The sequence below is a fragment of the Vanessa atalanta genome, chromosome 11 (genome assembly GCF_905147765.1).
Source record: "Vanessa atalanta chromosome 11, ilVanAtal1.2, whole genome shotgun sequence".
Taxonomy (NCBI): Eukaryota; Metazoa; Arthropoda; class Insecta; order Lepidoptera; family Nymphalidae; genus Vanessa; species Vanessa atalanta.
In genome coordinates, this window is record NC_061881.1 from 2897140 (window position 1) to 2924187 (window position 27048).

General features: G+C 33.0%; 3 protein-coding genes and 1 pseudogene across 4 annotated transcripts; 1 reads left to right on the top strand and 3 right to left on the bottom strand.

Annotated features, from left to right (window-relative positions):
- Positions 1–1582: 1582 nt before the first annotated feature.
- On the bottom strand, positions 1583–4728 carry LOC125067452 (ATP synthase lipid-binding protein, mitochondrial). The gene is made up of 4 exons (XM_047676073.1): positions 4603–4728; positions 4071–4147; positions 3419–3605; positions 1583–2189 (listed from the first exon to the last, which is right to left on the bottom strand). The coding sequence occupies exons 2-4, from the start codon at positions 4113–4115 to the stop codon at positions 2026–2028; spliced, it is 396 nt and encodes a 131-aa protein (XP_047532029.1). The 5' UTR covers positions 4116–4147; positions 4603–4728; the 3' UTR covers positions 1583–2025.
- LOC125067451 (juxtaposed with another zinc finger protein 1) lies at positions 4673–15286 on the top strand. The gene is made up of 6 exons (XM_047676072.1): positions 4673–4796; positions 4950–5069; positions 5409–5597; positions 5886–5994; positions 8077–8223; positions 10489–15286. Exons 2-6 carry the CDS (start codon positions 4970–4972, stop codon positions 10946–10948), a joined length of 1005 nt encoding a protein of 334 aa, XP_047532028.1. The 5' UTR covers positions 4673–4796; positions 4950–4969; the 3' UTR covers positions 10949–15286.
- On the bottom strand, positions 15284–26305 carry LOC125067450 (vacuolar protein sorting-associated protein 16 homolog). Of its 2 annotated transcripts, none has more exons than XM_047676069.1 (15): positions 26045–26305; positions 25715–25904; positions 25175–25321; positions 24468–24594; positions 23582–23715; positions 22994–23169; positions 22231–22477; positions 21148–21404; positions 20449–20587; positions 19504–19638; positions 18235–18396; positions 17478–17697; positions 16824–17001; positions 16035–16235; positions 15284–15702 (listed from the first exon to the last, which is right to left on the bottom strand). In XM_047676069.1, exons 1-15 carry the CDS (start codon positions 26092–26094, stop codon positions 15558–15560), a joined length of 2508 nt encoding a protein of 835 aa, XP_047532025.1. In that variant the 5' UTR covers positions 26095–26305; the 3' UTR covers positions 15284–15557. The 2 variants fall into 2 exon arrangements, with proteins under 2 accessions (XP_047532025.1, XP_047532026.1); XM_047676070.1 differs by lacking the exon at positions 26045–26305 and adding an exon at positions 25999–26014.
- Positions 19168–19286, bottom strand: LOC125067553 (annotated as a pseudogene).
- Positions 26306–27048: the final 743 nt, after the last annotated feature.

Sequence of the window (27048 nt, forward strand, 5' to 3'; positions counted from 1 at the left end):
AAATGTTTAATTTCTAAGATAAATAATTTTATTCTCATTTATATAGTGAGTTTTCTCTCTGAGCCTTTGGAAATCGGGAATATTACTTCAAAATTTCATCAAACAATTATTTAGGTCAAAACCTCAAAGGAAATTACTTAGTAAACAAAAATATAAATAATTGCATCAACTTCAGAGTATTATTTCTGTAGTCAGATTTAATAGACAAATATTTATTTTTTACTCAGAGTTCATTCAAGATGTGATTAGCAGCAAGTCTCATCATGTTTAAAATTGTCACGTGCCCAGACCTGTTCATTCTCTTGACATAATTTAGTAGTTCGAACCGCACATCAGATTTACTAGTGAATGCGTGTATGTGCAGCTTTTGCAGAAGAAAAAAAAAATATCAATTACAATTTTTTTTCACTTGAGATCTGAATTTTTAAAAAAACAAAGTTTATTATAAGATAGAAAAAACACGCTTTTATACAACTCCTACATATATACTCGCAGTCGTAGAGCAAGAACAAATATCTAAAGAAAACGGGCGGTGTGAGGTAGGTCAGTTCAGCAGGAAAGGGTGAATGGCTATGCTGTAACAGTATATTTTAGTAGCTACGTTGGTGTTTGTTCTAGTGCCTAGTATAAAAACAGTTATAATGCAGTAAGCAGTTAAACATGAAGATTATTTTATTATGTTAAGCTTTGCAAGAACACAATAACTGCATTAATTTAAAATTTTAGCGAATTTTAATGTCTACAAAAATTACTAAATAATTACATTGATTTTTGTTATTTACCGTGTTATAAACTTCCTGCATAAACAATCGACAATGAACAAAGCTTAACAAATAAAACTTGAAATGTAAAGGCAAATTATGTTAGGGGTAAGAAATTGCTATTCTTTTTTCAAAGGGTTCGAACGCATGTTTGTTTTTCAGGGCTATTTGGAGAACAATCAAATCTTCATCTACGTCAGTATGATCAACCCTTGCTACTTTATTCTTACGTTCGCAAATTTATGATTAAAACGTAAAATACGTTTTAATCATAAATTAAATGTAACGTTCCACGACGTTGGTGTCATTCATACTACATATTTTTTCAGAGGCAATGAAAAAGTTAAAATTGTATATATCTATTCGTGGGCGAAGCCTCTGCGGGCGATAAGTGTTAGAAACGAAATTCTAATAAATTGTCACGTTAATTATTTACGATTATTTAGCCACAGTTCAGATTACTGTTCTGTTCTAGGTTAGATTGAGCTTATTAAAAAAAAAAAAACCACTAACTAATACTGGCATTCATGGCATTAGTCGTCTATTTAATTTGCTTTTATATTAGATCTTAGAACTGCATAATTAAAAAAAAAAAACACAATTAAAAGAAACCAAATAATAATGCATTGCTATGATATATTGGATTTTAAAATAATTATATTGTACTAAAAGAATATTGAGTAAATTGTATTATTTTTTATGTATACGACGGAGGGTTGTTAATGTGCTTTGCTTTTACTGTTTTACATCTGACTATTTGAACCAAAATCTGATTTTCACTATAAATATATAGGTATACTGTGAAAAAATTAGCATTGAAATTGGTTTGTATCATTTAATCGCCCTAAAAATGTACAATACAGATGCTGACATTCCCAAACAGCATAACAAGTGTAAAGTCGATGACAATACTCACACGCAAAGTGCAATTACTGGCTTAAAATTATCATCACCGGCTTCTGACATAATTATACTGAGAATATATGCATAACATGATTTGGATAACAGTCTACAATGTATCAGGAATAGGAATAATTAAGTGTTTACGTACAATATTTTATTTGCAGATTTTTTTTTATACTACATAATTAAATAAATTGCGTTTCCTGATGATGCACTGAAAGTGTAACACTTAACACATAAGTCCTCGCACCACTATGAGGGTGAGGTTTCACACATTCGATTCCATGGCCGTCCACTCCAGATAGTATACACTGAAACCTCATCTAGGATGGCAGTAGTAGTGTTCTTAAAAGTAAATAGCTTAGAAAGCGAACAGCAGCAAGAAGGCCATCATAAGACAGAAGAGACCCATGGCCTCAGAGAGGGCGAAACCCAAGATGGCGTATGAGAAAAGTTGCTGCTTGAGGGAGGGATTTCTGGCATAACCAATGATGAGGGAGCCAAACACCGTTCCGATACCAGCACCTGAAAATTAAATATTTTTTTATTAAAAACTGATCTACTGAAACTGATTATGTAATACAAATAAAGTTTTTATCTAAAGATTATATAATTATTAGAAAATACAAAATTTTGGTACATTGGTAATTATTCTATATATAATAGTTTTAAATACTGCAGTTAATATGAATCCCTAATTAATGGCAACAATTAACCTTTTGGTGTAAAATATATACTGCATGATAGTAGATTTGAAACCATTTTCTATTAATAATTTATTACGGAATATAGATTCTGTCGAAACTAATTGGCAAGAATCTTACTGTTCCTTTTTTATCCTAGATATATATGTAATAATCATCATCAATATTTTTTTTTAGTTCATAGTAAATCCAAGAAATCATCTTATATTATGGATAAGCTTAGTAATGTTTAAGATTTAACATAAAAGTAAGCATAATGTACTCACCTTATGTGCAACACCCACAGCATGCAAATGTTAGTTGAAATGTACACACATCATGCATATTCGTTATATATATTAGTTACGGTTCCCAAATTCCACAATGATAATATACACTGTACAAAAATGTCTTAAAAAAATAGAAAATTAAAAAGCAAATAGCATTAGAAAGGCAATCATCAAACAAAAAAGACCCATAGCTTCAGACAGCGCAAACCCAAGGATGGCATATGAGAAAATTTGTTGCTTGAGCGAGGGATTGCGTGCATAGCCAATGATTAAACATCCAAACACCACACCAATGCCAATACCTGTCGGTGAGACAAAGGATAAGGAAGCCAACCAACCAACTTTGTATTAAATTATATTGGTGTCATTATAAATTGTATAAAAATTTACTTTTGCATACACTATAATCTCAAAATTTTGAACACCAAATTTAAGCATTAGTAAAGTATTTGTAAGTCTTTAGTTTGTCTCTAAACCAATTAAGTATGAAGGGCCCAAAAATCAATAACTCGTCCATCTTGTTATGCAATCTTGGGCGGTTACATAAATTATTTTATAGGGAGTTTTATGTATTTAGTATTGCTTTTAATTTAACCTATAATGATGCTTAAATCATTTATAATGTATTGATTCAATGTATTTTAAGTATTGATTCATTGATAATAATTATTTTATAAATGAATGTTAGGGGTGGCATGCAACAAATACTTAACATTTATAGGCAGATTTTGGTAAGTAAAGCGAAACAAGAGGCACTAGAACTTGATGTTATGTCACTTACCAGAGCCGGCGACACCGACCGTCGCAGCACCAGCACCGATGAATTTGGCAGCAGAGTCAATGTCCTTTGTGACCGAGGTGGTCTGGAAGGAACGGATCGCTGACAGCTGAGCTGGGGCAGCTGGGACGATCTGTGTCTGGGTGGGCACAGCCGCCAGCGGCCTTACAATAGCTGTGTTGCTGAAGATCTGCAAAATACAATGAATTCAATATGATTTTGCTACATAACTTTTGTATCTGTCAAGTTGGAATAAAGTCATATGACATACTTGAAATAAAAAAAAAAAAGAAATTGTGAATGAATGTAACCAATAATATAATATTTAATATGTATTATTATCAGGCCTTAATATATTTATTGAAAATGGATATTAAACACTGTTCTCCTAAGTTATCATATGATTGTGTTGTTATATAATACTCAAACTTGAAATTTGAAATCAATGGTTCATTTTATTATCTAATATCTCACAAATTTAAAACTTGATAGCAGTAAACTATTATTGATTAATTATAAAAATAAGATATAAAATGTTAATATTTTCAGTGTTCAGTATAAGGGTGTAAACTAATTTTTAGAATCTCCTTCACTCGTACGATTAATATTCTATTGGGTTTTATTCATAATTAATATGATGATAGTCAGTACTTACAGCAGACCTGGCTGCAGGGGCGATCAATCTAGCAGCAGACAGCATTTTTGTGTTATTAAGGGTGCGGCGATCGAGAACTGAAATAAATATTGTACTAGTGAACGATAAGCTGCTTTACTTGAAGTAATTTGAAGTAAATTAACTTCAGGAGACTTGACAGTTTGACCGCAGAGCGTTACGTAATTTACTGGGGCTACGTAACGTAGTCGGAGATAGAGTTTAATGAATATCTACGATTTTACGTAAGTGACAATTTTGATAACACTATAAACCGACGGTTACGGTAAGAACGGATATATTATCATATATAATAAAAGACGGTATTCGGCGGAAAATGGCTGAATCGGCGATATCTATCGTTTCGAATTTAATGACTATCTTCAATGATAACTTACAAAATCACTGTAAAATAATTGCACCGACACACACTGTGCGCTTTTCTTAAATGATATGAGCACTTTTTATTCGACAAGCGTCAAAGATTTAAACACTTTTCCACGATTAGTTTGTTCACAATTTCTGTGACACTTACCAAAGAACACCGAGAAGGAGGAGACCGGCCTTTGGAATGTTCAATTTCTGAGTGGTCAAAAGAAACAGAGTATAAATTCGGTGTCGGCATTGGCTGATTTGCGCAGTGTGCGCAACTTCCTCTCGGCGCAGCCAACTATTGATCGAGCTGCGCAAATGACATAGACTTTAAGTACCAACTACTTGAAATATTATGTAAGTTTTAGTAAGGCTATTTTATTAAATGTGTAAATACATCTATTTAATTTTAAATCAGCTTGGAAACTGCTTTTTATTGGATAATGTTTTTAAATAAAAATTATAACTGAGTATATATTTTTATAAGAATATAGTTCTACATTTGACTAGTCCATTATCCTACATTCGACATGGCCGTCTTCATGATAAACATCTGTAAATTTAATGGCTGCGGCATAACATTTCCACGACTAGCGGATTTAATTGAACACATCGAAGACGTTCATATCGGTGAGTATCAAAGAATTTTTATAATATTGTGCTAAAATCATTATTTCGTTGTTGCAAAAATTACGATAATTCACCCATAATACGTCTTATCAATATATCAAAGTTGCCAACATTGAATTGAATTTAAGCAGCTAATACAAATTAATGCGGGAATAGTTATTTAAGTATATCAATTGCTATTAATAATCTTGAAATGTTTTATATCTGACAATGCATAGAATTTTCGGCTTATTTATACTAGTAAACATTGAACAGCTGATTGAAGTCGGAAGGGGCAACTTAGAAAAATTAAAAATAAATAAAATGTTGAAATCGCTGATTGTGTTCTGAATGTTGCAGATTACGATCCAGCAGTCGTCGAGCAGAAAGAAGCATCGCAGCCAGCATGTATTCCGCTAAGTTATGTTCTAAAATTTTTCACGGAAGCCTCGAGGCGGGAAATTCAAAATATGCCAGCAGCGGCCGACGTGCGCCGGCGTTTGCTTTCTGCGCCAAAAACGCCTTCTGTCCGAAGCAGTACACCTACAGGTTATTGCTATTAGATCTTAACACCGATGTAGGTTGATTATATACTGCTATGTATAATAACGGATTTTTGTAATGTTTAAAACTTCACCATCCCTCCATTGCTCTATTTACTTGATGTAAGCGCATTGTGTTCTAGTGAGAAAAATATTTTGTAATAATTCAAAATATTAAATTAGAAACCAATTCGCAAAAACAGGAACTGGATGTAAAATTCTAAGTTACTTTTATGTTTGAATAATATAAAAGAGACTATATAAATTTTATATTTTTTTTAATGAAAAATTACAGGGAGCGAGGTGGATGAAGACGAGCTGATGAGCCCCTCTGAAGACAGTAACGATTCTTGGACAACAGTCGAGGAATACAGCTCTGAGTTTATTCTACGTTATGGAGTGAAGTAAGTAATTTTTTTTCTATGACGGCTATTTGACGAATTCTTTAAAACATAATCAGTATTTATATATACGGCCTAAATAAAGCTTAGCCTTGTTTATTTAACAGATTTTTATCATGTCTCGTTCTGTTATCGTTGACTTACAATTTGATAGAAGAAGAAAACATTGTTTAACTAAACAACATCATGGGCAAAGTCGTTAATTTGAAAGATTTCTACATTTTTACATGTTTTACGAGAAAACTCCTTTTTCATCGTTTTATTACCGGAACACTTGAGTCTAGACTTCTGGTTGCATAATTGCTATAAAATGGATTTACCGCAGTATCGTGAATCGATTTGTAGTACACTTTGACTTCGTTCAAGGAGGCTATATATAATATATAATTGTCATTTAACAAGATTAAATGCATGCAATGCATTCGCAATTCTTCTCGAGGAGAACCTTAGCGGTTCTTAGTTCTGCGTTAATTAAATTTCGTAATTAAATATATACAGAATTGAGAAAAAATTGTCGAAGAAACAACTAGACAAAAACAAAAAAATGAAATATTCGAACAAAATAATTCACACGGAACAAAATAATCAAAACAAAGTATACCTTTTTTCAAAACTAGTTCACTAACCTGTAAAAACGGCAACGCCGGCACCGGTGCCAATGCTCACCTTCATAGATACTATTAGGTAGGTACTTGCTACATGATCAAAGCACTGATTATTTATTTGTCCTTCGTCGGAGCGAACCCCCAGTATTATCTACTCACTTCGTCAACCAAGATCATTTATTTACCATGTCGATATACTCCGAAGCCGTAAAGTTCACGCGCGACATTACTTGACGTAGGTAGAACAAAATAAAAGAAAAGCATCTAATTTCGCAGGTGGAAGACAAATCACTTTATTCAATGGTCACAATTAACAAAAAAAAAGTAATCTTACAAACTTGTCAATAAAAAACAAAATAAAAATTCAAAATTTACCGTAATATAGTTCGCTATGACGTGAGTCTAAGGACACTAACGGAGGATAAGACGCGTGAGTGCGTGCCTTATTGTTGCTCGGCCAGTGCTCAAACTCAGGGCTGAAAGTGTACCCGTCATTGTGATTTGTATTTGTTTTCGTTTGACATTTCTATTTAATAATATCATATGCACATGAGCAAAAAATATTTTTTTTAGATACTCAGTATTACTATAAAATAGAGTGAATATGATTTACTGAACAGTGTGTATGAATAATATTAGTACAAATATAAAAAATATATATATATATAAAAGGCAACAAAGGCTAGGCATAACAGATTATTGAAAATAAATATTATAAAATAAAAACAAAATATTTAGAGTAAGTAATTTGAAATAATGTTTTATTAGCGTAACATAACAACTGGACCGATAAACTGCACGATACTTGTATTTATTACTAAATTAAAGTAAGAGCTCCTACGCAAAGGCCGCCTCTTTCCCCGAAAAAATATTTGAAGAATTTTGCATCACGTTGCTCTAATGCGGGTTGGTGAATACATTTGGCTGTATTTTATCTGATAGAATGCTGCTTACCGTCGACCATGAGATTAAATAGGAATCCACATTTAAGACATACAAAAAATAAGTCAGTGATCCTTGCTCGAGTTGAACCAGTAATCTTACGCTAACATTTTTCTAGCCACCACTGACTGGTTTAAAAATATACATAGGTATGTTATGTGTTATTAATAAATTTATTATCTTGATTGACTCATTAGTCAACGCAGGGGCTAAAACTAATATCTAATATAAGCTTCTAAGTCTATACAGACTGTTAATTTTAGGAAACTCTTCCTTTCCTTAGGTAGAGGCGCATTTAGAAAAGAAAGTTTGGTTAAAGACGCACGTAAAACGTACAATTGTATAAGTAAATTATCAACTTGGTCCCATCGGGGTGTCATTCTTTCCAACCCTTTAATACTTTAATAAATAAACAAAAATCATATTTTATTTAGCAAATAAAGGACGTCGCGACTTCATTTTCCCGGGCGATTTTGCAACGATAATGCACTAAATTAATGTAATAACACTAATTTAAGAAAATCTCTCTCATTTTCAGAATGAACGCTAACGCATCATCGGGAGCCCTAGGTCCCGCAGCACAGGAGAAGCCCTTCGCCTGTCCGGTGCCAGGTTGCAAGAAAAGGTACAAGAACGTCAATGGCATCAAATATCACTCAAAGAATGGCCACAAAAAAGATGGCAAGTAAGTATCCATAGTCTTACTTAGGCTATATTTCTTAGCAATGAGCCATTAGTTGATTACTTGACACCTCAGGCCTTACCTAATAACCTAAAGGCTGTAATCATATATATTTAGGCGTTTATCGATTTCATAAATGACGCAGTTAGCGATATGCCTATGTGCTGTTTTTAATTATTTAGAACACTCTTATCGAATAAAAATCTAATAAGATTCAATGGGACTAATTCTGTCATATCATTGGTTCGGAGTTAATATAACATTTTGTTCTGACGAAATGTAAAACAAAAGAAACGTTAATTAACATACATGTGTCGTTATTATATATGTTATATACGGTTTTAATGTTGGGCGCCAAAGCCAAAGAAGTGTCGTGCGCTGCTTCGGTATTTCGAATAACGAATAAATTCTTTAAAAAAATATGTCTTAAATAGAAAGTTCGATAATTCTCAACGGGTGCAGATAATTACAGTTTGTTATGTTTTTCATCACCTTGCAGAGTAATGTTTCGCATGTTGCACGAAAAAAAAACCAGAACAGATACTGACTGATACGAACTGATAGCCTAATAAATGTGTGACACATTGAGGAAAACTGTTATAAGAATACGTTTTAAGTAATACAAGTAATTTTGTCCATTTCTTACGCGCGGAATACTAACAATAAGAAACAAATGAGAGCGAACACTTGGACCGTTAAAGTCAGCGCTCTGCACTCATAGCCATATAGCCTATTCCAATCGAAGTAAAAAGAAATATAAACAAACCTTAGATTTACGTATTTCATGCGATTTGCTAATAGCTCAGCTATATGGTGCATTTATTTATAATACAACACTATTACACTTAACTACATAAGTAATAAACTAGTACGTGTAATAGTGTTGATAATATTATTATAATAATAATATAATTTTTATAATATTGTTGTGTTGTAATAGTGTTGTTAATGTTGTTGTTGTTGTTGAAGCTATCTGGAAACCGGCTGTCTTGGTATGGGCATGTTATGCGGAGGAATGAGGACCATGTTGTGAGAAAGGTTTTGAGTATGGATGTGGATGGATATAGAGGTAGGGGACGACCCAAGAAACGATGGATGGATTGTGTGAAAGACGATATGGTTAGAAAGAATGTTACTTGTGAGATGACGTCTGACAGAGAAGTATGGAAGAAGAAGACATGCTGCGCCGACCCCAAGTAAAATTGGGATAAGGGCAGGAGGATGATGACGTGTAATAGTGTTGATGGACCACTTAAATTTTACTTCTAAAGTTTCGGCAACAGTTTCGTCGATGTTCCTTCCAAACGCCATTTTTTCGCAAATCCATAATGAATATCATAGATTAGTCAAGCTCTCGACCAATGATATCGCGTTAATTCGCTGTCAAATGTTTATTTAGCTTTTCCTCTTGTGGTTGGAATAGACTATATGCGCATACATTCTCATGAACAAGTGGATCGTATTATGGGTATCTCTAAAGGAGACTTGGAGAGATTTGCCAAAACTCGGGCTCAGTATAATAGTTTCTAATTGTGAAACTTAAAATAATAATAATAATTCACATAGAAAATACCCAGTCGCGCCAACTCCAGCTGCGTTTAGACAAAAACTAATCGCCGGACCTAAAAAGCGTCTCACTGCCCAAGAATATTTTTGGAAGAAATGGGTACTTTACAAATGTCATTTCGTATAATACTTTGATAAATAATAATTTGTGTATGAATTTGTAGTAGTGTATTTAATATCATGAATAGTTACTTTAAAATTATGTTTACTGTTTGAATTATTGTAGTCATATATATATTTGCAGTTAGTAAGTATACTCATATATATACTCTGTAGTTACATAGATTTTATTATTCAGATGAATAAATTATATTATTATTTTAAATTAAGAAACAAATAGATATTTTGTATTCCGCCAACCCGCATTGGAGCAGCGTGGTGGAATATGCTCCAAACCTTCTCCTCAAAGGGAAGGGAGGCCTTTATCCCAGCAGTGGGACATTTACGGGCTGCTTATGTTATGTTATAAGATATTTTGTAAATGGGTCGTTCATGAGGTTATTATTATTAAATGTTCCCGTTTTAATTTGGTTATTAGTTATTGACTGATATACCAACGGTGACGTGATATGACTCCACCCCATGGTGATGGCAATAGTATTCCTGAAATATGCCGGACATTCTCCAAATGTAATTGGAACATTTTATAATAACAATACATTATTATTATTATATTCTAAATTATATATTTTCCAATTTCAGGGTAAAAAAGGCTTACAAGTGCCAATGCGGCAAAAGCTACAAAACAGCACAAGGGCTTAAGAGTCACTCGATATCACAACACATCGTCTCAGCTCCGAGCGAGGCTCGTGCCAATGCTCCCAAGATGCCCAACCTCGTAGTCACAGCCTCCCCCGCCTCCCGGCCCCCTCCCACCCCCTCTCTGGACAACATCGACGCAACGAAACTTGTCCGCATCTACGACACCATCAAAACCAAAGATCTTCCCTCCTTCACTATCCCCAAACATAACCTGACTCACCTAAACATTATTGCCGCGAATCAAGGTCAGGGCTTACGACACTCAGTCTTGCTGACTCCGAACTCGTCACCCGTTACCAATCTCGATAAAATCAAGTACGATAGATCTCCCAAGGTGACGGTGACCCAGGAAACGTATGAGGTTTCTAGTTTGTCTATGCCGAGCGATCGTAGAGGCTGAGCTGTTTAGTATACATTAGTTTAAATCACGCAGTTCCTATATGAAAAATGAAAAAAAAAAATCCTCATTTTTTTAAGTTGTTTGTTGAAGGTGGTGATATAGCCTTGAAAGTTATTTTAATTATTTATTATGTTCATATTATTTTAAATAAGTCTAGTCAAATTACTTTCAATTTGGAATGTGAAGTGTTACTAAATACATAAAAAACTGATCTGATTATAATGGAAAGCATTTAAAACGATATTAATTCGTATTTAAAGTAAATTATATATTTTATCATCGATTACGTATGTAGAATAGACGTAGACAATATTAAGTCTTTTTTAGTTACTGTATTGATATATAGATTAAAGCAATTTGACTAGACATGCATGTATTTACATATATATTAATTTAAAAGAACCTTAATTTGGTTTGCTCATTTATTTATCGAAGTAAAGAGTTTATTTCATTGTTACGTTTTGTTAACATATTAGTTTGCTGTGATTGAAATATTTATGTAATTATTTTTTTTACCAAAGTGACTTAAATCGCTAGTGTAGCGTAAATCCAAAGGATTATAAAAAATGGACGGAGTTATGCAAAATGGAGACGGTCCTTAAAACGTGTTTTTGGGCTATCAACTTGAGTTTCTGCAAAAAATATCCAAGTCTTAAGTTTTTATTTTCAAACATATCCAAGGTCTTTTTATTTTGTAATGGTTATTTTACTGAAAATCTAATTCTCTCTAAGGTCTGTTTTTGTGGCTGGTTCCGTTTTGCATAACTACTTCCATGCTTAGTTATTAGACCTATTACGTGCAATAAGCCCTTTTAATTTCGCTTTTTAAATTGATATTGCAAAGGATTTTCATATCTGTTACAACAGGGTAATATATTTGAGTAGTAAAGTCCTTTGAGCTCGATATCCCTTAACATTGGAAGTTTCTTTAAAAAAAAATAACATCACAATCGCAACTTCTCGTGCCATCTCATGTATCTACGCTCTATGTACTTAATGTGTATATCACGCTTACTAAATTCGTGTTATACATTAGAATTTTGTATTTAAGTAATAAAAAAAATAACAAAAAACAAGCATTTGCTGTTAAGAGTATCCATCTAGGATAATAAATTATACTCGTAAATGTGATAATATTTTAGAAAAAAAAACAAAAAAAAAATGCTTGTAAGCGTATACCCTATTAACGGTAATATAGGAATAAGGCCTGATATTGTTTGTCCTGTCACAGGATATAAGATGCTTATAATTAGTATGTAAATATGTATTTAATGTCTGAGCTATAGGTTTTTGTCTGAATGTTTCGGATATATTACCTTATCCAACGGAAACAACATACGTTTTGGTCTGTTTGTATAAGAAGCAGGTCTCGTGGTTTTAAAGCATTAAGAAAATTCACAGATAAATTACTTAAAACTACTGAACTGGTGAATAAAATTGATGTAAGTTGCACCGATTATAGGAGTTGTAAATTAAACGATGCTATGATAGTATTGTCTCGAAGAGATTCACGCGCCATCTAATCCTAGTCTAAAAGACAAAAGTATGGTAAGGAATGCTCCTTCGGAGGCAGCCTTTTTATTCAATTTCTATAGATATTAATGACTATAAAACTATATTTTTTCATGATTCTAACAGCTCCGTAAGTTTGAAAGTAAAATATTCGACTTTGGTACTTAAGTGCTCTCCGTTCATGCTTGCCAAATATCTGAATTTCGTGACATTTTCATTTCATGGCCATTGTTGTATGATATACTTAATATTCTTACTGCGTTTTATATGTGTTAGATACTCATAAATGTTAAAACTAATGTTATTATAATAAGATTAAAATTCTCTCGTATTTTAAAAGTATGGTGATCAATTTCCAAGAGCATGGTACGACGACCTTGAAATTGTACATTTCAAGGTCGAACGTAGTGATATAACGTTTCTGATACAAAAAGGTTTCACTTCTGTCACGTGTACTGATTGTGTTTTAATTATTTATTTGCATGGCTAGAAACAAATTCAATGATAAGCGGAAACCGATAGTGTTTGAAGATATAAAAAATATATTTTTCCTGAAAAAAATTTGTAGAGGTGCTAAAAACAAGGGAATTGGAAATGTTACAAATGAAAATAGGTAACTTTCGTAGTTCTAAAAGTAATGTATGGAGAAAAAGGTATACGGTGCTTAACGGGTAAAAGTGTGATATTCGGAAGGAAAGATGTGCTGCGGTGTGAATGGTAGAGAAGTGATATCTTATTTTAGTGGTCGAAGTAGAGCGTCACAGATAATACAAGTCACAATTATAAAGGATTAATTTAACTCTTTGCTGGGAAAAGAGATTATATTGAATTGATATCCATGCACAGATAATCGATTCGATGTTCGTTACCTATCTCAAAAAAAAAATGGCTAATACTGAGTTGTCAACAAGCGTTGGTGACAAAAAATTCTTCAATTAAATTACGCAGTCGTCAAATATTGTTACAATGTGTATTATTGTTGGTGGCTTTCGCAGGCGGTCGCAAACACTGAAATTGTCGACTATTTCAAAGCTGCATTGCATAACTCCGATGTCTAATTGTAACCGATCAAATATTGTTGGCAGTTATAAAATGTTAAAAAAGCTCATTTAAATGATAAAGGTGTTTACGATTTTTTTTTGTTGAAATTATAAATGTCTGTAATTTTTTAAGCTCCATTCTAGATCTTCTTAAGGACTCGTCGCAATGTGTGACGTTTATTGTATGTTTGTCCGTCCTCGAAAATAGAAATTTTATCCGATGTACTTTTCTCCTTCAGAATAATAAATACATGTCAATACTAATGTTTGAAACATTTTTGATGTGTTATTTATTTATAAACTTACTTTAAAAAAACAAAGAAACTGAAGAAATTATCAGTTACGCCTATAGTATGTTTGACTATTCGTCGAACGTAACTAATATCTCATTAAATTATGTCATAATATTTTTTATTACAATACCAATAATTTGTAATGGTTTTGCTGACGCTACATTGTTTTGTACCCGTGTAGTTGGAGGGAGTCGATAGTTATTTTCTTAAATATTTATCCAACAGGTCAGAATTGTCAAATTTTCTATAGTCGTAACTTTGCGTATATATATATTGTACTGGTTCATTACGATTACTATAACTTATATTGTTTATTCTATAAATGTATGTACATTTTAATTAAGACTGATTGTTAAAAAAATATTTATAGATACATTCGTGTAATTTTAGTGCGGTTTGATATTCATTTAAAAAACATATTAATAGCAACTTAACTTCTATCGTGTATATTATATATATGAACGGAAATATCATTGGAATTACACGTCTGTCTTTATTACTTGTTATTATTTATTTATTCGTTAACCTTAGAAAGACATGGTGTGCTCATTTTTCTCATTTTGTTAAAACGTGACTGAATTTGTGTGTTTGATAATTAGTGGTATTATGCGGCGATATAGGTGTACAAATAAGAACGAAGATGAACAAGTTTTATACGTAAACTCTACTTTAACTCGCAACTTCAAAATTCTCGTAAGATTCAATATTAACCTCAAACATTAAATGTTACCTAAAGATCCAGAAATAATTGTAATTCTTATTTTACACCCAATAATGCCATGCTTGTAGCTTTAATAATTGCTAGTCGAGAATAAATTGAAATGGCAACTTTTAAATATTGACAAGACGAGTGTTGTCAATTAAAATAAAAATAAATGACCAATTTTCGAATGTAATGTTGTAGGGACGAGTTTTGTAAAGAAAAAGTGTTCGACGTTTGAATTGAGTATTCGAATGTACGGTTCCAATATTATATCCTTGTATATATTGGAAATATGATATTCTTCCACGCTAAATGTTTTTCTTATACATTAATCCATAAATGGTTGTGAATATTATACCGACGATATACCGAATATATATATCTCAATCTCGTATGTACGATTTGTGATTTCTTCAGGTACTGTGAAATTGTTTTTCAATACTATTTTCAACATTTTTGGGAAATATTCAATCGTACTTCTTTAAGGAAAATAATTAGTAGAACACGGGTGCAATATAATGTAGTTGCATAAATGAATTCGACGTTTATTTTAAGTTCTGCGAAATTAATATTGCACCTAATAAATGCTTTAAGTAATTTGTGAAGAGAATTAAAATTTTCAATGTTATTAAATGTATGGTTATAATTTTTTGTACCAATTTTGTATCGTAAAGTATAGGATTCACACATCGGTGTTTTATCTGCGTACGAAATAATACCAACTACTTTCGTTTATGTCGAAGTCATGATTGTAAGACTAATTAAATAAAGCCAAACTGCAATCACGCCATATATGAGTTTTATTTATCAGTAACTAAATTACGATTACAGACATATCTATTAATATCACAATAAATAATGCTTAATTTTAAATTTTATAATATTTTTTACTTACAATTACCACTTACAGGTGGAATCAAACTGATTTTATGTTACAAAAGGTTATAAAGTTAAGATTAACAAAGTAAGCAATATGGGATAATTTTGATTTAAAATTAACAAAAATATCAGCGGTTGTTTGTGGAATCAATTTTATTTATATTCCCTTAATTATAACTTAACTACTTTTTGGTTGAAAGTTGGTCCAAGAGGGCTTGAATTTTGGCATGCTTGGTGGACTCCCGAACTGGACACTTGTTCTGAACGAAAAATAATGCGCTCTCATCTTTCTGATCAAAGGCCACTTGCGCTGCTTCTTCATAGAACCTAAAATCATTCATGTCTTATTAATTCTTAATTAATCGGTATTCATATCCAAAAAAATAGAAACACTCAAAATTAATGATGAAATAAGACAAACTTACAATGAAAAATTACCTAACCTAAGACAATCTTATACCAAATTCTGTGTATAATGTACAGTTGAACTCACTTTCTTTGTAAATATATAATTATAAAATTTTATAAACTAATATTTTTAGGGTAAAGCTGAAATTACTTTGCAATAAGACTATTTGTACAACCTAAATTTCATGTATTTTACATTACAATCAAATCGTTATATTAGTTAGGATAGTTCGAGTAAAAAATATACTCACTCGGCTTTTACGTAATATTTGACCTTGATGTCATCTCTACATTTCGGTAAATAGTTTAGAGCTTCATCGTTCTTGCCGTATTTGAGACAGGCGTCGACGAAGGGCTCGTAGCCGACGGGAGATTTCTTTGATTTTGAAAAAGTTTCTAACTGCGCCCATTCATCTCTTTCGGCTAATGTCAGGATACGTAGCCACCAATATCTTAAAAAAAAAACAATATTATTAACAAATATACTTCCTTCAATTAATACTGAAATGTTACTTTAATGTACAAGATTTAACTTTGCCATTGTTAAGGGGGGGGGGGGTCTCGATATGGTTAAAAAGTTCAGTGTCTTTTACTGAACATTAAATCAATGACATTCGGTACACAACGTTTATAAGTAATGTGATATGAAGCTAATAAACAATAAAAGCAAAATCTATAGTTTATCATACATTTATATACAAGAGGGCCAAAAAACAAAATTTGACATCGAATTGACGCGATATCATTGAGAGTTTGAATGATATTCATTATGAATTTACCCCGAAATGGCGTTTTAAATGTTGGCGAAGTTATTATCGGAACTTTGGAAGTAAAATTAAAGTGTATATAGTATTGTATATATTATGATAATAGTGTTAAGTTATAAATAAATATATATTTAACAGAAATCGTTATATCGTCTTTATTAATCTTATCTTAATTTATACCATATTTCCACTGGCTTACGTGTCTCACCAAATAACAAATAGGAATTGTATTGTTTAAATATATGTTGTTCTTTAAAATACATATTTAATTACCTTCTGTCGGGCATTTTGTACTCAGATCGTAGTTTATCAGCCAATTTAACTTCGCCTTGATTTAGAAGTTTTTTCACAGTGTCCTGTAAGGAGAGACCCACGAAGCTTTCGCCGTAAGTTTCTTGGAGGCTGGACTGCTGTTTGCATAATTTTCTCGCTTCTTCACAAATTGATACTCCTACAATTTAAAATTATATATATTTATTTTCAATATATACATAAAAAAAAACATATGATGAATAAAAAACACACAACGGGACACGAAGGATAACTCTTCTCATACAAGAGACGTCTGCTATAGTTCTAAGAAAAAGATTACATATCAAATATTTGATGTAGGTACATAAGTAAAGTATTCAGCGATATCATAGATATATCGTTATATGTTAAAACACACATAAAAAATAAACATATGAAAAAATGAGTTATCTAAAACTCATAAACAGGCATCTCAAGCATATTTCATATAAAAAATTGTATCTTTAGGACAGTTTTTTTTTTCAAGTAAGTATCGTATGAGAAACGCCCTTAAAATGTAATAGGATGTAAACGGGATATAGAATTGGCGAATGATATAGGAGATAATGCTGTTATCTAGAGTCGCACCGAGAGAGAGAGAGATAGAGAGAGAGAGACAGAGAGGGAGCGGCTCACCGAGGTCGTTCTTGCCCTTGCGGTAGCACTCGCGCGCGGACAGCAGCGAGGCCTCGGCGCTGCCGGGCGAGTGCGGCTCCAGCGCGTCGCGGATGTGCGAGGCGGCCTGCCCCGCGAACTCGTCCTCCTGCACGAACACCTGGCGCAGCGCCTCGCGGTTGTGGCTCGCGCAGTACTTGATGTACAGCGCGTGCGCCAGCGGGAAGCTGCGGATCGTCAGCTGCGCCCGCCCAGACCGGGCCACTCCGCGTTACTTCGTTTCTCTTAGTGATCTTTACCGACTCTTCGTATTACGTTAAAATTGGTGACTCGTCGGAATTGTGTTTATCTATATTATGGGGGCCTCTCTCTTCTGGATCGGAATGGAACCGACGAAATTCTTATCGTCGCGAAACATTATCATTTTATATCGGGTTTATATTAATATTAGTGCCTTATAAGAAATATAAAAATGAAAACAAAAGTGCACTAAAGCGATCGATCCGAATCACGTTGCGGTCCTGGATCCGATTTGAAATTTATTCTAAGCTGTGCATCAAGGACATTTGTGCAACTATTGATAAAAATAATTTATACAATCTATCAAACTGCTACAGTGTGCGTTTCATTTATTGTATTTAAAGCGGGAATTATTTATGACATCATTTATTATGTAATTATTTATTGTATTGTTAACGGTATTGTTAATTTATCTTTACTTAAATTAATATATTCGAAGTTCCTTAATATATAAACATAATTAAAAAAAAAAACTCACTTCAAATTCGTGTTTTCCCATCTTTTCCTTCAAATGCAACAGCACTATATAGACCAAGTCCGTATCCCCGCTAGCCGTAGCTTTCAATAGCGCAGTGGGACCCTCTCCGAGGGCCAATAGCAGAGGTACTTGAAGTTTACTGCGAGTTTCATATTCTAATATCTGTAACAATTATATTACAAATTATTTTTGAAGTGATAACTTAAGTGAGAGTACGCCGCTTCGTTACGTAACGCGTTACGGCGCCAATCTGTCTCGCTTCCCTTTCTCTTACGCATACGGCAGCGGTAGACAGGCTCATCCTCTCTCACTCCAAACCACCGCGCTGGCCGTATTTTGGACATTTAAGTTAACACTTCTGTCGGGCGTCCCGAGACGCACAGGTATTTGTTTAAACATAATACATGCCGAAATAAATCTAAAATAACGAACATAACACTTTTATAAAAGTATTTTGTATAGTAAGTAAATAAGTATTGTAAGTATTATAAAAATAGATGAAATATATATAGAATGAGAAAAATAGATTTATTTTTATAGCCACTTGGAATTCAGTTTATGATGAAGAACTTGTTATCCCCAACGTTACTCCCTGAAAGGATGAAAAATTCAGTAGCCAATGGCCGTCCGTGGCTTTAAGCTTGCTTAGTAGATATCTAGTTCCATCAAAAACAATTCAGTGGATTATACGCTGTAAAAGCGCAATAGACAAACAGACGGAGTTACTTTCGCACTTATAATATTGGCACATATTTATAAGCACGTATACAATATAATACATATAATATATGTAGCTTTTAAACAAAAAGTGTATGTAGTATTCAAGCTAGGATTAGTTTTAATTTTTACTTCGTTATATTTTCTAATTTTTTGTATAAATTGTTTTTCAATACAGCAGCAAAAACTAAATGAAAACATAAAAAAAAAAAAACAAATTAGCGACGCGCGCTGTTCCCAGGCGGTCACCCATCCAAGTACTGAATACGCCCGACGTTGCTTAGCTTCGGTGATCGGACGAGAACCGGTGTATTCAACGCGCTATGGACGTTGGCATTTGACTGCCCTCTCGAAGTGAGACAGCTAAACACTTACATAGTTAACGAGCGCGTCAACCCTCTGTTTATATTTATTAAAAGGTTGTACTAGTATAGCTGTCCACTAGCTGGTTGATTTATATTTAAATTACAAACAAAATGAAATTAAAAAAGCATTCTAGTTCATACTCCATTGTTTCCTCGTTCACACCTACGATATTCCTACAAAACTAACCTTAATAGCTAGCGTCTTTCTCCCCTTTTCTGCAGCTTTCATAGCAATCGTAGAGTAGGATATACCAGGAATGTTTCTTAGTTTTTCGCCAATTTCTCGAGCAGCACTTTCGTTGTCCAGGTGCGGCTGTGTTACCTGAATAAGGTCGTCAAAGTTTAAACACGAAATTGATTTTGATACATTTTTTAAATTTCCTGCTATCTTAAAAGAGATTATCTTATCTAACGTAATATGCTCTTTTTCCTTAACTTATAAATCTTAAAAAAAAAGCGTTACATACTTCTTTTTGAAATTGGAACTTCATGCTTACGCCATTTGGACTAACGGTAACTATATTACTTCGCTGTGTATCATATTTATTTTAAATCAAATATTATATTGTGTTTTCCTTGTTATTCTTAACACTGCACAACCAGTTTGAAGTCGCGTGTGGACACGTGACGTGGTGTAAGTAGATTGGAAGATCCAAGTTGTGTCTTTTTGCGTTTAGAGCGAATAAAGATATATGTTTTTTTCACGATTATCTATATGTAAATAGGCAAAACAGTTTATTACCTTTTCCACCTCTGTCAAACGATTTCCTTTTGTTTAGCAACTATTTAGCTTTAGTGCAATTAAAATAAATCATTGGGCGAGAGAGAGAGCCGAGATGGCTTAGTGGTTAGAACGCGTGCATCATAACCGATCATTTCGGGTTCCAATTTGTGTTTATAGTTATTTATCTCGTACTCGGTGGTGAAGGAAATCATCGTGAGGAAATCTGCATGTGTTTAATTTCAATGAAATTCTGCCACATGTGTATGCTCCAAACCATCTCGTCAAAGGGAGAGGAGGTCTTAGTCCAGCAGTGGGAAATATACAGTCTGATAATGTAAATGTATTTAAGTGGGCGAGAACTAGCTATTGGATTTTTTCAAATTTAAAAATGAATATTTAATGTAATACCTTATAACAGGCCCAATGCGACAATACCCTCGTTTGCCCATCTTTCAGCTGGAGATAGGACGCGATGTGTCCGGCGAGACAGTGCAAGCGGCGCCATATGAGCCTGTCTAATAAAATTCTCTCGCCTAGATTTTGAACTCTGATTGCATTAAGGAATAAAATTGTTTTTTTTTTAATACTATAAAATGCCATTAACTTTAAATTTTGATAGAACTTAACAAAGACGTTGAGCACATTTATTGGATTATTGAAAATCATAAATCGCATATTATTCGGAGTAAGGTTTTTTTAATTGTTTTACAAAAAAACATTTATTCATATTTTTTTCTATGAATATTTCTAGGTTGTATTTTGTTATTATTTGGATGTTTTACGACGAATATACGAACGGTCAAAGATAATACTGTGTAAATATCAAGAGCTCCAGTCAAAGATACTGCTTTGGAAGCTGTTCGATTAATCGAGTTAAGAGTTAGAATTAAGATTTCCTATACAACAGCTACTGCCCATTATTTTACATTTCTAGTACTATGACAAATTTTCAATATTAAACAAAATACTAATTTTATTTGGATCTATCATTTTCGAGACGACAAGGATCCCGTATGTACTAGCAACATTACTCGGTGAGAGGGCTCCGTGCGAGCGAGCATCACTTATTAGTACTGGGTGGTGGCGTAAGCGACGGGCTAAGGATACTGCAGGTAGGTGAGCGGCACGGCGACGCGCGGGTCGCGCACGGCGTTGAGCACGCGCAGCCAGCGGCACGTGCGCACGTAGTGCTCGGTGAGCACGGCGTCGCTCAGGAAGCCCTTGCCGAACTGCGCCGCGCGCGCCAGCAGCTTCTGCACGTCCGGGCAGAACTCGAAGGCCGCCGCGTCCACGCAGTCCTGCACCGCGCTCGCCAGGTCCGGCTTCACGAGCCGGATGTACTCGTCGGCGCGGTGGCTGCGTCTCTGCGCCCGCGGTTCGTATTACGTACCCCGTGAGAACTAATCTATCTGTCGTCTATTCCAATCGAAGGAGGAGTGAAGATAAACGAACCTTAAAGTTATTCTCAGCAATATTGTGAACTAATAACAGCTTTAGAGTTGTATGTTTTTATTTATAATATCCATTTTCATTTTACATCCAAAGTTCCGATAACAGTTTCGTCGACGTTCAAATCGCCATTTTTTCGTTAATCCATAGTGAATATCATAGATTATTTAAGCTCTCTTTTTATGGTATCGGTAGGCGGACGAGCAAATGGGCCACCTGATGATAAGTGGTCACCACCGCCCATAGAAAATGGCGCTGAAGAAATATTACATAGCCAATGCGCCACTAATCTTGGGAACTAAGATGTTATGACCCTTGTGCCTGTAGTTACACTGGCTCACTCACCCTTCAAACCGGAACACAACAATACTGAGTACTGCTGTTTGACGGTAGAATATCTGATGAGTGGGTGGTACTTATCCAGAGGGGCTTGCACAAAGTCTACCACCAAGTAAAATTTCGATTCGATGTCAAATTTTGTTTATTTGGCTTTTATCCTTTTGCGGTTGGAATAGACTATACATATATAAATTAGTATGAAAGTTCGTATGTTAGTCCTACATATAAGCGTTCCTGAACCATTGAGCCGAAGTAGGACTGGATACCCGAGAAGGTTCATAGCCCAAGAGAATACAAGGTATTTCTTTGCATATGTATCTTTCAATATAAATGTTCTATATAAAGGGTCTATTCTGTGGCTAATGATATTATACACTGTAGAATAATAAAGAAATCACCAACCTGAAATTGCTTCGAGGCCTCCACTAAGTACGATCCGGGGGCGGTACTATTTATCCTGAATATTTTTTCAACAACAACCGGCACTTTTTGTACAAGTTCGTGTGTCATTTCCGAAATGATCCGAACGCAGTCCATCTCTGGTATGAGGTGGAACGGCCCGTCGTACGGGTACGACACGGTGGTACCGTTAAAACCGTAGATACACATCGTGTCATCCCAATGTCCTATTATAGCTTGGGAACCACACCTGAATAAGGATGTATATATATAGGTACAATTTCATTTTAATTCTCACTTCATACAAAATATGAACTTTTTTACGACTACATATAAATAATAACTATTATTATTTACAGAGTGATTAGATCAGAATTGCCGTCTTCTTTTATCGAATTTCAAATCCATAGCGATAGAAAGAGATAAATCAGTGTTAAGCTATACACATGCTGAAAAACGTTTATGACTAAAACTATAGAGGTTTTAAACGTTATAATAAAAGTGAGTTTGTTTGAAAGGGCTTATTTCGTAGTATACTAATCTGATTTTCAAAATTAGCTACTGGCTTTAGAGAGCCCTTTTATTGAGGAAGGTTTATAGACTATATAACTTTTCTATGTGAACCACGGAGCAGTAACATTAACTAAATAAATATGATATACGCCTCTCTTGTTTAGAGTTTATCTTAAATTAATTTAAATATTTTGGTTACATCATTTAACAGGTAAAAAAACATGTAAAAAAAATATGACGTTATTTGACTCACCAAACTAATTCTTTGGGTTGTTTGATATACCCGGTATCAATTTCACAGTATTTGCTCTTAAATTCCGATGAACCAATCCACAAAATACCAGAATCAGTAAATAGAGCAATATGGCGTCCATTTTGTGAGGGCACTATTGTTAGGATTTGTGTGTAAGCGTTACTTATTTCAGGTCGCTGTAAAAATAATGATTCAATAAAAAGGTTGTAACATAATCTTTTTTTTCTATATATTTGAGGTAAATTACACCGCAGTGGATTCAGGGAGGGAAGCCCCCTCCCTCTAAAAGCAGCTGAGTTCTTCCAAGACAAATTTTAAGGTGAACTTTATAATTATTATTCTATTTTTTTTAGAAAGAATTACACTAAAGCAAATAAAAACATTGAGTGCTTTTTAAGGTTTACATTGCTTACTCTCATTGGGGACAAACCCCTCCTAAAAGACAATTCTGTATCTGCCACTGTATGTTCTTTGCCTAAATTTTATAAGTGTTTCATTGTGTATATACATATTTATGAGGAGGTTCTATAATACAAATATAAAATGCTAAGCAACCTTATGCACAAAAATATATGTGAACCTACTTACCATAAGAAGGGGCCTTGATTCGCCAAGTTGACATCTATAGACCTCTTTGTCTCTGCACACAAGGAATCCAATAACAGCTGAAGATCGCAGACCAGTACTAAGAACACACCAACATGTTATTGGTTCATTGGCTCCTGGAAAATATATGTTTATTTGGATATATAAGATTGAAATATAACAGCCTTACATACAAACGATGTTAAGCCTGTGCTTGTGTAATGACAGAATATTGTATAACTTCATACAATATTTATAGGTAAAGCCTTTTAGGTTTAATATTAGGTTAGTTGGTAATAAATAAACAATATTCTGCTAACATTATTACTGTAAGACATAAACTATTCTTTTCATAAAGAAACAAAAATAATAAAGACTTAATCTGCAACACTGGTTTATAGTCCATATCCAGACACCAGACACCAGTACCGTTATGGATGTCTTAGACAATTTAATGATATATGTTCAAAACTGTAAACCAATTTTTTTCACAGACATAAAAATTAAAATAAGAGAGGCTTAAAATAATTTGGTCCTTTTAGTACAATGTAAACATTGTTATTGAATTTCTATAACTATTAAAAAATATAATTAAAGTCATGTGTGAAAATAACATAAAGTATCATTAAATTGTTAATATTTATTCATCAAAAAATTCATTCAGTAATTTAACCTCACTAATTAATGTCAAGTGATTTCAAAATAATGTTTGTTTATTTTTTCTCCTTTTAGTCCAATGATTAAATACATTTCAAAATGTATGTGGAAGAAAAACCTTTTTTTCTTTAATTTCTAAATCACATTTTTCTGTAATGCTATCTATCAATTAAAATTGACTACCAATTCAAATTTTAACACATGTAAAAAAAGTTAAGTAGTTGATACTTACTTGGTACATCAGGTACAGGTCTTACTTTTGGTTCAGAGACATTACTCACAAGGAACATGCGATTTGTTGTAGTCATAACAGCCAGACCGATTCCATGAGGGTTTGAAAATAACTGTGCCTTACAGACCTGAAAAAATTGATTTATTTTAATTAATATTTATTTTAGTACATTTATGAATAAATGTGAAGTAATATAATCTTTTTCAAAGTTCATTAAAAAGTTCACTGTAAATGAACCAATATTCAAAGAAGCAAAATTATATTTTAGATATACATATATCATCTTAGTTATAATAATTAAAGGTTGGTGGTACATGGGTGTTGCAAGGAATGTTACTATTTTTTACGGCACCAATATCTATGGGTGTTGGTGACCCCTTACCTTACAGTGGCTCATTTGCCTTGCTTTTCTTATTTTTCACTCTTGTGTCAAATTAAAGTGATTTTTTGTGAATAAAATAAAATGCTTGATGATGAACCAATTTTAATGTTTTTGTTTTCTTGCCACCTATTCACTCTAGAATAGTTGATATCTCAATGGATAATAATAGTAATATATAAATAACAAGATAACTTTAAGAAATTATATCATTGTAAAGTATCAAATACAGTTTATTCAGTATTTTTTATAGAATATTATGGCTATTTAAAAATGAGATTACATAAAAAAAATTGGAATTTTAAAATAATACACAGCTTTTACATACCTTTGTATCTCTCGCTTCTTGTCCCATACTAAAAGTTTTTTGATAAGCACCAAACATGTCATAGATTAGAACATCTCCACTCTCTTGCACACATAGCAACTGTTCACCATCTGACCATCCCATGTGCACAAGCACACCATTATTCCACTAAAACATTGTTTACATTTTATTTTCTTAGGAATGACTCTTTTAAAAAAAATCTAATACATAATTTGAACTTGCAATCTTCAGTTAAATTTGGATGAATTGGCTACTGGGCCATTTTAGTTATAAGTTTAATGCAATTTTAACTAATTATGTATATATAAACAAAATGCTTCTATTTTTCTCGCCAAAACTATGAGTCCTATTGACTTGAAATTTAGCATTGTTACTTCTTTCACAACTTAGAAAGTCACTCAAGAAATAATTATTGTAAATTTCAAACTTAAGGGTGGGAAATGTACAAATTTGGAATGAATGTACACACATGATCATTTAAAATAATTAAGAAGAAATTAATACATGATAATAAACAATTTGAATGAATAACATACTAACCAAAATTTTTGATATGATATTTCCAACACCATTATAAATAGTAATAACTGGTTTGGCTGTTGTCATAATACGAACAAATTGTTTTCTATCCCTCACTACGGCAATTGGACCTCCATATGGAGCACCGCTTACAATCATGTTGCCTAAGCCTTCGTCCATAGACCAAACCATATTATACAGATCAAATTTCCTAAAAAAAAGTAATAAATTGATGGTGAATGATCAAATAAGTAAAATATTCTATATTCAAGTATTTAGATATTATTATAAAATTTTATATTAACTTGACTAATTTGTATATATCTTTGTTTTTAAGTTAAGTTTTTTAACCTGTAATAGGAATCCAATTGAAACCAATCCGCGGTTAATAAGGCTGACATTTTTGTATCTTGTTTTTATTTAATAATCGGGTTCGTTCTGATTTGATTGTTTATAAGGCAAAACTTATCACAACCTAATACATTTAGCAAACTTTGAATAGTATTAGAGCAAATATGTAACTGGGTTATCATGGAATATAATATATATATATACTGGAATACTGCTGAACTGTTTTCAACCACTAAGAATTATAATAGAATTACAGAATTATTATAGAACCAATTAATGATGTTTCATGTTTTGTTTTTCAATTTTTGACAATACGATAACGTTTGACATTGACAGACATTTAATTGGCAATTCTGTATAAAATGTTACCTACTAAAATCTGTTAAAGCACATAATTTATATAAGTTCATATCTTCGATAAGTGTTTTATTATGAATACGACCGTTATAGTATATATTATGTACATATTTGACTCATTATTATTTGACTAAGCTCAAGTAAAATCTAGACAAACGGTAGCGTGTCAGCCAAGTTCAAGTAACAGAACTGGCGAGCAGCACCGTGTGTAATATTACACGAACCATTTGGAGCCACTTTTGACCTCCTCATAACTCAAAACTATTTGACATAAACGTGTCAAAATTGCTCATATATTGAGACTCGCGAGATACATATGTGTTCCAAATCTCATAAACGCATCTCAAACAGTTATTTAGATATTGACGTCTAAAAATCGTCATTTTTATCACTGACTGACAAGACAGACCTTAGGCTACAATATATTATCCTAAATTATTAGAAGAAATGATATTTTATGTAGTTATAAATAAATTTCAGGAAGGACCATTGAACTTGGCACCCATTTAGATCTCACTTCTTTTGTCGTTGAAGTCAACAACCAAGGTATATATCATAATATTGGACTTGGCTCTCATTTTTACATTTATGTTTTTGATGGCATATACATTACACATATGCACTTAATATGATATTTTATTTAACGA

Coding starts and splice junctions, on each gene's coding strand:
- LOC125067452 (XM_047676073.1), bottom strand. CDS start 4,115: ATGCTGTCTGCTGCTAGATTGATCGCCCCTGCAGCCAGGTCTGCT. Junction 3,606..4,070: donor CCCCTGCAGCCAGGTCTGCT/GTAAGTACTGAC, acceptor TGTATTTTGCAG/ATCTTCAGCAACACAGCTAT. Junction 2,190..3,418: donor GGTCGGTGTCGCCGGCTCTG/GTAAGTGACATA, acceptor TTTAATTTTCAG/GTGCTGGTATCGGAACGGTG.
- LOC125067450 (XM_047676069.1), bottom strand. CDS start 26,094: ATGTCAGCCTTATTAACCGCGGATTGGTTTCAATTGGATTCCTATTAC. Junction 22,478..22,993: donor CAACCCAAAGAATTAGTTTG/GTGAGTCAAATA, acceptor ATCCTTATTCAG/GTGTGGTTCCCAAGCTATAA. Junction 21,405..22,230: donor AGGCCTCGAAGCAATTTCAG/GTTGGTGATTTC, acceptor CCGCGGGCGCAG/AGACGCAGCCACCGCGCCGA.
- LOC125067451 (XM_047676072.1), top strand. CDS start 4,970: ATGGCCGTCTTCATGATAAACATCTGTAAATTTAATGGCTGCGGCATA. Junction 5,070..5,408: donor CATCGAAGACGTTCATATCG/GTGAGTATCAAA, acceptor TGAATGTTGCAG/ATTACGATCCAGCAGTCGTC. Junction 5,995..8,076: donor ATTCTACGTTATGGAGTGAA/GTAAGTAATTTT, acceptor TCTCATTTTCAG/AATGAACGCTAACGCATCAT.